The sequence below is a fragment of the Dipodomys spectabilis genome, unplaced genomic scaffold (genome assembly GCF_019054845.1).
Source record: "Dipodomys spectabilis isolate Male_0828 unplaced genomic scaffold, ASM1905484v1 ptg000125l, whole genome shotgun sequence".
Classification (NCBI taxonomy): Eukaryota; Metazoa; Chordata; class Mammalia; order Rodentia; family Heteromyidae; genus Dipodomys; species Dipodomys spectabilis.
In genome coordinates this window covers 21,513,019-21,527,377 of record NW_024870802.1, presented here as the reverse complement: position 1 = coordinate 21,527,377, position 14,359 = coordinate 21,513,019, and the positions used below count along the sequence as shown (strand labels likewise).

The following is a 14,359-nucleotide window of genomic DNA, read 5'->3' as shown; positions in this document are numbered from 1 at the left end:
CCAAGAAAATGTCAAGTTGTGTTTATCCTCCAGTGCTTTATTTGTGTTCTTCCTGCACCAAATAATGATATCAAGGCAATTGTGAACATTAGATCATTGTATAGCCTTTGCTTCATATTCTCCTCAGAGGAAATGGAAGCAGGTCAAATTTTGTGATACAAAGAGCAACTATAGCTGCCCAAGAATTGAGGAAATGCCAAGCCTCAGCACTCTTCTGAAGACAGAAGAGGTCTTACTGATGGAGGCATGTGCTCTTAATGTTTTTATTAGTGAGCAGTTTCAATGAGATTTTTCTTGTAGTAGAATAAAATTCAATAAATTGTTTTCTGAATGGTGAAAATAAGTAATATATATCCCTCTACAACTTTTATAATCCCAAGAAAAATTCATGAATACTTTTCTTCTGTCTGAAAATGCTTTTGGAGGTTTTTTTTCTGTCTCAAAGTGCTTTTTTGGTGGAGGGGGACAGGAGTTTCTTTATTAAATTATTATCTTTAAATAGTTGCACTAGAGAGGTGTCTTTTAACAAGGCAATATATGAATACAATGCATCTTGATCAGTGTCACCTCCTTCAACAATCTCAACCCCTTTCTACCCACTATTTCCTTTGTTTCTTAATTTTCTGATATGTACAATGAATTCTTTTTTTTTTTTAATTTTATTTTATTTTATTTGAGAACATACTGTACAGAGGGGTTACAATTACATGGTCAGGATAATGCATACATTTCTTACCAAGCATTGCAGCCTCCTCCTTTGTTTACCCTTCACCTCCCTTCCCAGCCTCCCCCCTCCCCCCCACCCAATCATACCCCCCCTCCCCCCCCCCTCCGACATTGTAAAGCTGGTTTTGACATGACATTTTGTACTTCTCATGTACAATGAATTCTTGATTGCATTCTCTCTCCTTCCCCCTTCATTGTCTACCTTTCCAATACTTCTTGAGATGGCAATTAGAATAAAAAGAAAAGCAAGGAAATGAGGAGATAGTATTATAGTACTCAAAAATAATTCTTTCATGATGTTAGAATGTCCCATATTCTATAAGAAGAAAGATTTGAAGAGCCTTTCTGCGAAGTGACCGAGTTGCCCAGGTTCTTCCTGCACTTCAAAGCAAAGCCCGTCCCTAAAATCAGTACCTTCACAACATACAAATTTTCCAGTCACAATTTCCTTCTCATTTGTGCAAAGAAGGCAAATAGAGAGACAAAGAGAGCTAGATTTTTAGGGTTTCAAGCCTTGCTGAGCTCTGACTAAACACTGCATTCTGAGCAAGAGAGATCTATGTTAGATAGATAGATAGATACATACATATATACATACATACATAGATACATAGATGGATGGATAGAGCTATGTTATATATATATATATATGTATATATATATATATATAAATATATGGAATACTATATAATGTATATTATATAGTGACTGTGATAGGTGAAACTTTCTAATCCGCAGGCCAAAGACACAAAGACAAAAGCACTTCCTACTGGGGTTTGAAGGCAGTAGTCATACCTGTTATAAAGGTATGTCATTTTATTCCCAACAAGACCCCAAATTGCTAAGTAAGCCAATCAATCTGAATTCTAGACCTGCCTATGCCAATATTATTTTGGGGGGACCTAACAGCAGTGTCTGAACGTGAAGTGTCTTAGAAGACACTGTTGTTGGGAATACCATGGATCAAGTCAGTTTTGCTAACCAAGAATCTTCACTTTGTGTAGCTTCAGTACAGAACGAATCTTATTCCTGTCTCACTCAAAATTCCTTCATCATCAACCCAGCCATGAGACACCTACTGGGAAGTATCACCAAAAACTTAAAAAATATTTTTTTTTCTAAGAGTAACATTAGCCAGGCACCAGTGGCTCACACCCTTAATCCTAGCTACTCAGGAGGCTGAGATCTGAGGATTGAGGTTCGAAGTTAGCTGGAACAGAAAGGTCCCCTTAAACTTTTATCACCAATCAACCCCTCGAAAGTGGGAAGTGCAACTGTGGCTCAAAGTGGTAGAGCACTAGCCATGAGCAACAAAAAAAAGAGCTCAGGGACAATGCCCAGGCCCAGAGTTTAAGCCCTAGGAAGACAACAACAACAACAACAACAACAACAAGAGTAACATTACTTCTTTAGAGTTCAAAACATAAATGAATAAATTTATATCTATCATTCATTCAGCAATTATGGCTAGATGGATAGATAGATACATAGATGCATAGATATATAGATAATTACCATTTTAGAGCTACCAACTAGATTTAGAGCTAAATAATCACCATTTCAGAGGCAAACTACTAAAAGATAACTCCTTCTGGTATTTAACTTCCTAAATCACGTAAGGGTTTAGTGGTAACTGAAACTCAGTGATTCTATTGTGGGAAAATTCCAGAGTTCATAATGTGAATAGAGAAGTTTAAATCCAGATCTCAGGTTGCAAACTGTCTCCCTCAAGTAAATGTATTAAGTGCAATTATTTATTTTTCAAAAAAATATTTTGAGATCTTCTTTCACATCCTGCTGTCCCCCAAATCCCTAGGTACTCTATTAACAACACTGTTTCACTCCCCAACCGAAGGCTGGCCTCTTGGGAGAGTGCCTTCTACCCTCCCACTGCAGTTTCACAGTTGGAGAGTTGAGTAGTGCCTGTGACTCAGCCAATGCTGGTTTCAACCACAAGTTTCCTTTTCCTCCTCTGGATGATTTCATACCAGTTTCACTTTCTAGTTTCCTCTTCCCCTTCACAAAAGCAACTAACTGCAGAGAAACGGAAAAGCATCTGCTGGCACACTACCCACTCCTTCCCACCTTATATAGTCCCTCCTACATGGACTGGAGACAGAAGGAGAGTTTCTGAAGAAGGAACCTGGCTGGTCCCCTGTGTTTCACAACTGCAGAGAAGCAAATCGCAGTCATGAGGTTAGTCCAAATGATTCTTGTTCTCCTTCGCAAATTGTAAATTGAACCTCTTACCGGGCAGGAAAGTTCCTAGATTGTGCTTTTGCTTACAGATTCAACAGATCTGTGTTAGCTTGGACCTGAATTCACAAATTACTTATTTATATTCTATTTTAATAGCTTTCTCTGATGTACATGTTTAGGCTTCCTGATATTCTAGTAGAAGAGCTAATAACTGGGAAAAAGGGGAGGCTTCAGAGGAGGTGCAAAATTTGCCAACTGAAAGCTAGCCCTAAAGCTCTTATTCTGATGGACTTTCATATTGCCTTATTTGAAATGGCTAAACCAGTGACTTTTTTCTTCTGATTTTAAAAGGAAGTAGCAAATATTGGGAGAAACACTGCAGGTTCAATACTGCAAACTGAAATGTTCAGTTCACTCTCACATAGGAAAGTTTAAGAAAAAATTCTTACAGATAAATGATTTTTTAAAAAAAATCTCACATGGGCCAGGTACTAAGGATTCATTCTTATAACCTTGGCTACTTAGGAGGCTGAAATCTAAGGACTGAAGTTTGAAGCTAGCTCAGACAGAAAAGTCTATGAGACTCTTATTTCCAATTAACCAGCAAAAAGCTAAAAGTAGAGTTGTAGCTGAAGTGGTAGAGCACCTACTTTGAGTGAATAAAACAAGCAAGAGTGGATGTCCCTGAGTTCAAACCTTTGTACCAGCATGTGCACACACACACACACACACACACACACACACACACACACACACACACACACCCCTTATATGACAATAAAACTCAAAGTTAATTTTTATTGTTATGGTCAATGTTAAAAAGCAATACAAAGTAAGGTTGCCCCTGAAACATAATGATTTTATCTCTGATGCAATATTGGTCTAATCTCTCATTATGGGAAGTAGAAGATAACTAAAGATGGTGGGGATGGAGTAGGGGACAACATGGAATCTTTGGAGGTGGCAGGAATAGTCTACAGAGAGTTAGTATGAATCTAGGTGCATCGTGTAGTTTGTAAAGTATAATCTTAGTGAACTTGATGCTTTTATTTATTTATTTTTTGTGTGGGGGGGGTCCGGTCGTGGGGCCTGAACTCTGGGCCTGGGCGCTGTCCCTCAGCTCTTCAGCTCAAAGCTAGTATTCTACCACTTGAGCCACAGCGTCACTTCCAGCTTTTTTCTTTTTGCTTATGTGGTGCTGAGGAATCGAACCCAGGGCCTCAGGCATGCAAGGCAAGTGCTCTACCACTGAGCCACCTTTCCAGCCCCAACTTGATGCTTTTATATACATACACACCAACTAGAGTTCTATCATTGGTAGTGCTTCAGCAACAACCAGGAGAAAATTCGTCTTTCTCATTAAACACCTAGGGAAATGTCTAAGTGGTAAATTGCTCAGCAATAGGTCCCTATTAGCCACTTTGAGAATAAAGAAAAGGAGACTGGCTGCCCCCCACCCAAGGGCTTCAAGTACTCTTCAAGGTCAAAATTGAAGGTGTCCAAGTGAAATAAATTCACTGTCAACTACCTCGGGTTACCTTTTCCTATAGAATGGCCTTCTGTTTTTGTTCCTTTTTAATGATGTTAATTATGGCTGTATGAGTGGAGTTGAGAATACAGACCTTTGTCCTGTGGTTTGATGGCCTGCCTACTACAGGAGCCTATCTTTGGGCATCCAGAGCCACCCATATGAGGATGTCTGAGGGGACCTTCTGGATCACATTGGCTGAAGCACACATCAAGGTGTTCCACCAGAACATAGGCATATTTGGCTGTTCCTTCCAAGCAATTCTAAAAGTTTCCAAAAGGGAACAATCACCTGGGAACACGCCTAGCCATGGTGTCTATGAGCCCTCTGGACACCCTCTGAAGAACTCTCACAAAGCTTCCTTAAATTGTGGACTTCACTGTGGGCTCAGAGCTCAAAATCTGTCTAATTTAGTCAAAACTGGACTTAGTAATTCATGCAGTTTTATTTCTGTATCTGTTTTTTATTTAGCATGGAATAGCCTGGAGATACAGAGAAGTGGGAAGGGAGAATGGGGAAGGATCAGGAGCTTACAGAGGGCCCAGAGGGAGTGCGTGATCAGGTCCATTCAAACCCAATCTGGTCATTGAACACTGGGGCCTAAAGAGAAAAAAAAGCAGCAACTTTATTAGAAATGTGGATGGTTGTGGATGTCCATGTAAGGTGTTACTGTTCAGCAAATGTGTTCAGTCCTAAAAACTCCCAGGCCAAGATAGGTCACTTTGACCTTGCTTGTTCTGAACTAGATTACATATCTCAGCCATGATTATCTTATTGATCTACTAGACCCTCATGCGAACTCTAAACAGGGGGAACATGTCATCGTGCTCTGCAGATGCCCTGTACCACAATCAACTCCACTGCTCTAACTAGACACCTGAGATCCTGCTTGAGTACATCTGAAATAAGAAGGGGGGAATTTGTTTTTTCGGTCAATCGTGGGGCTTGAACTTTTAGTGGCACTGTGACTCAGTGGAAAACCTATTTTAAAAGCTCCAAAGATACTTCCATCTACACATTAAAATTTGAGAACTGGTATATTGCAGAAATGATACCAGTGTCTCAGTTCCTCATCCTTTAAATTTACAAAATGCCTCCTGTAGTGTCAGTGTGTAAATATGAGAAGAGGAAGCCAGAGATGTGGCAGGGAGAGATGGTGAGAAGGATACTGACATAAAGCAAAGCTTGCCCAGTTGAGGGCTACTTCAAGGATGGGAAACTGGCCATTGGAAAACATTGCCACAAAGTGAATGCTTCCTAGAGTCCTGCTGTTCCTGGTGTGATCAGGAACCAGGAAGGTGGCAAATCCTGAACTATCCTGTGACCAAGTTGACACAGAATATTAATCATCAGAGAGTACAATGATGACAGGTGTCCCTCATAATGACTGTATGTGTTTTTCTCCACAGTGAGGCCACCAAAAAGTCCCTGGAAAAAATCCTTCCACAGCTGAAGTGCCATTTCACCTGGAAATTATTCAAGGATGCAAATATGCCATATTATCTAGAAGAAAGAGTGCGGAGCCAGATTGAACTTTTAAACACTGAGCACAAAGCTACAATGTATAACTTCTTAGCCTACATAAAACACTTACATGGAAAGAATGAAGTAGCCCTAGAATGCTTACAGCAGGCTGAGGAGTTACTCCAGCAAGGCCACACTGACCAGGAGGAGATCAGAAGTCTGGTCACGTGGGGTAACTATGCCTGGGTGTACTATCACTTGGGCTTATTCTCTGAAGCTCAGACTTATATTGACAAGGTGAAGTGTATATGTGAGAAGTTTTCAAATCCTTACAGCATTGAGTGTCCTGAGATTGACTCTGAGGAAGGATGGACACGACTCAAATGTGGAAGAAATCAGAGAGCTAAGGTGTGCTTTCAGAGGGCTCTGGAAGAACAGCCCAACAACCCCGAATTTGCCTCAGGACTGGCAATTGCTATGTTCCACCTGAATAGTAAGTCTCAGAAGGAGCCTTCTGATGAAGCTCTGAAGCAGGCCATTGAGCTAAATCCTGACGATCAGTATGTCAAAGTTCTAATGGCCCTGAAACTACAAAAGAGAAATGCAGAGGCCGAAGGAGAACGATTAGTGGAAGAAGCCCTGGGGAAGGACCCTTGCCCAACAAATGTCCTTCTAAAAGCGGTCACATTTTACAGAAAAAAGGGGGACCTAGACAAAGTTATTAATCTGATTGTCAGGACAACAAAATGCACACCAAATAACAGCCACCTTTATTACCATACTTTGCGCAGCTTCATGGACCTAGTCAAACAAATGCAGGCCCCAGGAGAAGCCAGTGGAAATCAAGAGAAGATGGAGCAACTGGAGGAACTGCTCAGAGACTACATGAAGGAAGCTCTTGAAAAGAGAGCAAGTCTTCTCAATGCACACTTGGAGCTCAATGAGTTCCTGGAAACAGAAGAATGCTGTCAGAATGCATTTAGTAAAGAGCTCCCCAAGGCTAAGAGCCAACATTTCCATCTGAGGGATAGCAGCCTTCAAGAGAATCCTGGACAGGCAGAAGACACTGCTGTTCAAAATGGTTTTGAGAGTTTTTCTAGAAGCAAAGACAAACCAGAGAAGGAAGAAATGAAAAGCCAAGAACAAAACACAGATAGAAACCTACTTCAGCAAGATGCAGGGAGTTCTTGGTATCTGCAAGGATCAGTTCATGAACTGAACGGAGATCTGTTGCAAGCCCTGGCATGTTATGAGAAAGAACTAGGTTATTTGCTTAGGGAGTCCCCCTCAGGCATAGGCAACTTCTTCTTGACAGCATCACAGCCTAAAGGTGGCAATGATGATAAGGACCAAAGCCTGGAAGCTTCTCATGTCCTGGATTGATTCACAGAAGAAGAAGGGAAATGCTGAGAGTAGAAGTGTGGGGTTATGGAGAACACTTAGAAACCTAGTGTCCCCCCGGTTTGGAATTGTTCATTGTTTTAAAGTACATTTTGCATCATTATCATGTCCACATAGTCATATAGTTATCTGATTAGCTTTAGTTATCAATAATCACTAGTGGAAAGTGCTTTAGGCTTACATGATACTAATTTGTTTTCAGTGTGCATTCACTCACGTAATCTGCATCCTTGCTCCTCTTACCAACAATACTTGGTGACTGTTCACCAACAGTATCTTCAAACTTACTTCCTTAACTCCATTTCCTTCCAGCCTTTTCTGCCAGGATGATTCATGTTTGACCAAACTTGGAATATTTCTTCCATCCTATTCTTGGTTTAATCATGTCATTTATGTGTTTTTTATACTGATTTAACAATGTGTGTACGTGACAGTTATGCTATAATAAATGTAAATTTTCAACACATAATATAGGTAATGTGTGGCTTGTGTGAATGACTTAAAGCAGTGATATTAATTCTTCATGTTTCCTGTGCTAGGGATGATGGGTAATTACCAAATTATACCATACTTTTGTTTGTTCATGGTTATGGGGCTTGAATTCAGGGCCTGGGCACTGTCCCTGAGCTCTGCAGCTCAAAGCTAGTGTTCTATTTAGGCCACAGCACCACTTCAGGTTTGCTGGTGGTTACTTAGGAGTACTTATGACTTCTGAAGAGGGAGATAATCCATCGAGGCATAGCTGAAGATAACAAATTTATTTACATTATTTACACCAGAAAGGGGTCCTGTGACTACCTTGTCCTGGGCTAGATACTCAGAACCAAGGACAGCCTCAACCACCAAACCTCTAAGCCTCCAATAGGCAGACCTGACCTTTATTAGTTGGTCTGCAAACCACCTATTAGTCAGTCTGCAAACCTCCAAAGGGGAAGGCTTTTCCTTTTCTTCCCTTCCTCCTTCTCTGCTGGCCTCTCTACTTTCCACAGGCCTGCCCTGCTCTGTTCCTGCAGGCGCCTCTCCACAGGCCTCTCTAGAGGAAGGTCCCAAATGACCTCCGGAGGAGGTCCCAAATGGCCTCTCAAGGAGGCTTGCCTTCCTCAGGCCTGCCTTCAGGACTCCCGTTCTCTCCCCTACTCCCTCCACGACTTGGAACAAGGAAACTATATACCCAGATAGGCTGCACCCCTCCCCCACTAATGGTTTTAAAACCCACTGGTTTTCCTGTCCAATCAAATCATTGACTTTTACATCCTAACCTCTCCCTTCTCTCCCCGCATTGAACAGGCTTAAAATGCAAATTTAACAGATAACAAGGAGGAAACCATAGGAACACACTAGTTAACACTTGGTAAGTCTTATCCTCGAGGGATCGTCTGAGGGTCTCTGAGCAGTCCATCTTGCAGCCTTCTCTGGACATTGTTCCACTGCTGTTTCACTTGAGAGTGAGGGATCCAGTGCTGTTTTCCTTCAGCTTTAATAGTCGGCAGTGTAGTTAGCACTACTGAGTAAAGTAAGGTCCTTGCCACTTGGGTTCCAATTCAGGAGCGTGATGCCTTTTTACCCACACCAGCTGTCCAGTCAGGAAAGAATGGGTGCAGTTTTGCTCAGGAGGCCAGTGGGCCTCAGCTACCAAAGGATAGGCACACCAAAGAACATGTTGCAAAGCCTGCAGGGACTGTACAAGATTGTGGTTAGACATTCTGCTAATATAGCTTCCCCAAGTTTAGGAACCAAAGGGGGTGGTCTACCACAAATTATTTCAAAGGTGATGAATCCTCTAACATAAGGGGTACATCTTGCTCAAAGGAGAGCAAAGGGGAGGAAGCTTACCCAATCATGGCCAGTCTCTGTAATTTATTTAGTTAAAGTTTCCTTTAAGATGCTGTCATTCTTTCCACCTGCCCTGAACTCTGTGGTCTATAAATACAATGTAACTTCCAATTTATTTCTAGGGCCTTAGCTAATAATTGGGTAACTTGGACCGCAAAGGCCAGGCCATTGTCAGACCCAACTACTAAGGGTAAGCCAAATCAAGGAATTATTTCATAGAGTAATTTTTTAACTGTTACCAGAGCGGTTTCAGTTTTTGTCAGAAATGCCCAGCCCAGCCTGACAAAGTGTCCACTTATACTAACAGACACCAGTACCCATACTTTCCAGGCTTTCCCTTCATGAAGTCCACTTCCCAAAATTCACCAGGTGGGGTTCCCTCTCCACGTGTTCCAGCTTTCTAGCATTTTGGCAACTTTCTATATTAGGCTTGTCAGGCTGAGGCCCCATTGGTTTTCAAGACAGTTTTAGGCAATGGCCCGGGGCAATTTACCAGGGTGACAAATAACCAGATATAATTGAGCCTGTAACCATTTTTCACAAGTGCAGTCTCTATATTTGCACACTTGTTACCACTGTTTTTGCTTCTTCCTTTTTTTTTTTCATTTCTTTTTTTTTTTTTAATTTTATTTTATTTGAGAACATACTGTACAGAGGGGTTACAATTACATGGGCAGGATAATGCATACATTTCTTACCAAGCATTGCAGCCTCCTCCTTTGTTTACCCTTCACCTCCCTTCCCAGCCTCCCCCCTCCCCCCCACCCAATCATACCCCCCCTCCCCCACACACACACCAACATTGTAAAGCTGGTTTTGACATGACATTTTGTACTTCTCATTGTTGCAACAGGTCCACCTGAATCCTTAAACGACTTGTTTGTCCCCGTCTCCTCCACATGTTATACTGACATCAAATATAGTGAAAGCGGGGGTTACACTGTGGGGGAGGGACATACAAAGCAACAAAGAAATAATCTTATAAATGCGTTAGAAACACATGCATGAAAGAAACAAAAACATTAAAATACATATTTGAGGGTTCGTTTTCCTAACATCACATTCTCTGACTTTTTCCGCTTGACTCATACCTATACTAGATATTGCAAATAAGGGAAACCATGGGACCTATGTTTCTTTGTGCTTCTTCCTTTAATCTTAATGACTAGTAGCTCTAGATGCCCCACTGGTTTTAGGGTGGCCTCCCGAACTACTTGATTGTTTCCCTGAACCTCAGGGGTCTCTAGTTAACTTTAACTCCTGTTTAGTACTCTTAACCTCAGTCTGGAGACTTCTCCCGTTGCATCCTCCTCCTTTTCTCTCAAGCTCGCTTTCATGATCTCCTGCTCAAAGTCCTCCTTAACCTGCAAGTATTCTACCAGGGTCGCAGAAGAGTTCCTTTGCCTGTCCAACTGCTGCTCCTTCTCACAGCACCTTTGCTTGTCTTCAGCTCCTCTTTTAAGTTCTCAATGGTGCTATTGAGAGGGTTTTTTCACACCTCCACCTTTTCCATTGGGACATGCTGCTTCTGCATTATAGTTATGGTGAGGATCTCTCGGCAGTCTCTTTGGTCTTTTCCTCCACTGGCTTCTCTTTCTCATTTTTCATTTCAGTGAATTTTTGTGACAGATCTTTCTACTGTTTAGCTCTTCAGTTTTCTGCCTAATACTCTTTCCATTTCCCAGGCATTCTCCATCAGAGCATGTGTGTCCTTTAACTCTTTGGGAAGAGTAACAATCTTATTCTTGAGCCTGATGTTTTCCTGTTCATTTTCTTGGCCTCTTATTCTCTGATATGGCACTTCTGTGTCTGCTCCACTAACTGCTTTTTTAGTTCTCTGCTGCTTTGAATTCCACTCACACTTTCCAAAGTTTGTAATTGGCATGTACTTCAGCCTCAAACATTCTTGTATCATGTGTAGCTCCTTTTTCTAGGCCTTGACTTCTGCATGCAGCGTTAGAATCTCCTCTTGGCTTTGCTTGTAGTCAGCAAGGATGGCAGCATTGGCATCCTGAGCCTCCTTCAGCCTCTGACCTGTAGCCCCCAGCCTTGCCTCGTGCTCACCTAGGCTGATGCACTTGGATTTTATTTGATTCTGAGTGTTTTCCAGGTTCATTCTGAGGATTTTGTTCTCATCTTCGATTCTTACAAGTTCCTGATTTATGTCTCCAAATGTTTTCTTCACATCCTATAATTCTTAGTTTTCTCCAGTGTGCTGTTCAATGCACTTTTAACCATTTTGTGAGTTTTTACTGTTTCCAGATGGCTAACTTGCTTACTTAACCTATCATTTTCCATCTTTCTCCTCCTTGGACATTCCTTTTTCCAATGCCCATTTTGCTTGCAATAAGCACACTGGTCAAATCTTAGAGGCTCCCTACTTGCATGTGCAAATGAATTGTACTGTCTTTGCCAAGGGTTTCTTGATCCCTGTCTTGGTGCTGCTACCAAAACTTGAAATTCCTTTCCTTCTTTGACTGTTTTTCTTCCAGGGAATATCTGTTATCAAACACCTGCTGGGCAACCACAGATAACACTCTTCCCTCAAAATCTTCTAACTTTTGAAGCTTTCTTCTAATATCTGGGGCTGACTGGGTGACAATGATCATAGTTAGGGCTCCTCGATTCTCTAGGGCCTCAGGATCTATAGGCGTATAGGTCCTATAGGCCTCCAAGAGACATTCTTAAAAAGCAGCAGGAGACTCACTGGGGAGCTGCTGTACAGTCTCACCTTAGATAAATTAGTTGGTTTCCTAGCCTCTGCCCGTATCCCTGCTAACAGAGTCTGGCAATAATTGGTAAATGCCTCCTTACCTCGATCGCTGTTGTAATCCCAGCTTGGGTGAGTCAGGGGAAAGACTCACTCTAAACAGACTGGGTCATCAGTAGGTAAACCATCTGGTCCACACCCATCTTTAAGGCACTATAACAGATTTGCTCCTTTCCTCCCAGGTGAAAAGCACCTGTAAAAGTTGCTGACAATCATCCCAGGTGAGCTGGTGTGTAAAAAATACTGTCTCTAATAAGGAGATGAGCCCCTGGGGTTTTTCAGAAAAGGATGGATTTTGCTGTTTCCATTTATACAGGTCACTAATTGTAAAGGGAACATATACTAGAAAGGGGACTTGCATACCATCTCCCCCATGCACCTGTCTCAAGGGTAATAAGGGGACTGTACCACCTTCTGCCACCTCAGACTGGTACAAGGAACCACATCTGGTATAGGGGAGACTTAACATCGGAGGTGCTGATGGCACAAAATAAGAGGGAGAGTACACTAGTGGGTCTTCCTCTGTGGGATCCGCTAACACTGGGGGAGAAGATTTTTCAGTTACGAGAGCTTTAGGACATTGTTCTACTATCCTAGAAAAAAGAAGTAAGCAAAGGTGTATACAAGACACAGAATTATCAGCAAATACACACAGACAAATAGCCACAGACTCTTAACCCACAAGTCCCACATCTCTCAAAGATGACCCCTCAAGGAGGTCCCAGATGGCTCAAGAAAGCCCCAGATGACTTTGAAGCAGGTCCCAGATGTCCTCTCAAGGACAGCCCCAGAAACAGGCTGGCAAGCTTGCCCAGACTCACCACTAGAGGATTCCCCCTAATGACTCTTGTCAACATTGGTCCATCCAGAACCACTCGAAGGAGGCTCTCACACCTGAGGGCTGAGATGCTCACCTACGAGGGAGGTTCCCAGGGGCCAAGGCCTGATGCTGTCCAGATGGATTATCTCATTGGGGCCTCCAAAACTTATGACCTCTGAAGAGCAAGACAATCCATCAAGGAACAGCTGAAGATTAACAAATTTATTTACACTATTTGCACCAGAAAGGGGTACTGTGACTAACTTGTCCTGGGCTAGATACCCAGAATTAGGATCAGCCTCAACCACTTTAGAGGTCTGGGGTTAAAGGTTTGCAGACTGACTAATTGGTGGTTTGCAGACCAACTAATAAAGATCTGGAGGTCAAGGCTGCCTATTGGAGGCTTGGAGGTTTGTGGTTGAGGCTGCTCCTGGTTCTGGGTATCTAGCCCAGTACAAGGTAGTCGCAGGACCCTTTTCTGGTGTGAATAGTGTAAATAAATGTTATCTTTAACTGTGCCTCGGTGGATTGTCTCACTCTTCAGAGGTCTTACATCCACCAAACCTCCAAAGCCTCCAATGGGCAGCCTGACCTTCATTACTTGGTCTGCAAACCTCCAGAGCTCCAAACCTCCAAAGAGGAAGGCTTTTCCCTTTCTTCCCTTCCTCCTTCTCTGCAGGCCTCTCCACTCTGCACAGGCCTGCCCTGCTCTGCCCCGGGAGGAGCCTCTCCACAGGCCTCTCTAGAGGAAGGTCCCAAATGGCCTCCAGAGGAGGCCCTGAATGACCTCTGGAGGAGGTCCCAAATGGCCTCTTGAGGCTTGTCCTGTCCTCCACAGGCCTGCCCTGCTGTGCTCCAGCAGGCTTCCCCTCCTGCCATCTCTCCCTCCACTCCTAACTACTCTGTTGGTCGCTGACCCTCCTGCTCAGGACTAACGGTTTTCCAACTGCCATTCCTGCTCCTCCCCCAAGCTGCCCCTGTCCAATCCCCATAGGCAGCCCAGCTTGTGGGGCTCAACACCCCACACCCTCCAGTAGCATGTCCCACCCCTGCTGGCAGCATGCCCCGCCCCTCCAGCGGCACGCCCCGTGAGGCAGTGACGACCCCTTCCGGTGGCCCAGTTTGTGGCGCCCTGAGGCTTGCCTCTTGATGCCCTATCTCCCCAGTGGACCGGGCCACGGGGCCACCCTGATTATCAGGGCCCCACTGATTACCGGGGCCCCGCTGGTTATTACAGAATCTTGTGCACTATTGGGGTTGGCTTTGAACCTCGGTCCTCAGATCTCAGCCTCCTGAGAAGCTAGGGTTACAGGGGTGAGCCACCAGTGCCCAGCCAACTCTGTATGTGACCACTGTCCAATTTGTAGCTGTCCACAAAACCTATCCTATGTTTAAAATGCCCCAATACCTCATAAGAGTTGGGTGGGTCTTGTGAGCAGAGCTACAAATTGGACAGTGTCCCTGGTCTTGTTGCCTTAGCAACCAGGAAAACCCTATGCTTGCTGCATACCTGTCTTTTCTATACCCTGAAGACAGCTGAAAATAGGTTGAAATGCTGTCTTCCCATAGTGCACCTGTGCCATAGAATAAACTCCGTCCTCTGCCCTTGTCTCTTTAT

The 14,359-nt window shown here is 43.3% G+C and overlaps 1 protein-coding gene across 1 annotated transcript; it reads left to right on the top strand.

Moving 5' to 3' along the window:
- Positions 1–2,753: 2,753 nt before the first annotated feature.
- Ifit3 (interferon induced protein with tetratricopeptide repeats 3) lies at positions 2,754–7,791 on the top strand. The gene is made up of 2 exons (XM_042689311.1): positions 2,754–2,922; positions 5,863–7,791. The coding sequence occupies exons 1-2, from the start codon at positions 2,918–2,920 to the stop codon at positions 7,298–7,300; spliced, it is 1,443 nt and encodes a 480-aa protein (XP_042545245.1). The 5' UTR covers positions 2,754–2,917; the 3' UTR covers positions 7,301–7,791.
- The last annotated feature ends 6,568 nt before the right edge of the window (positions 7,792–14,359 follow it).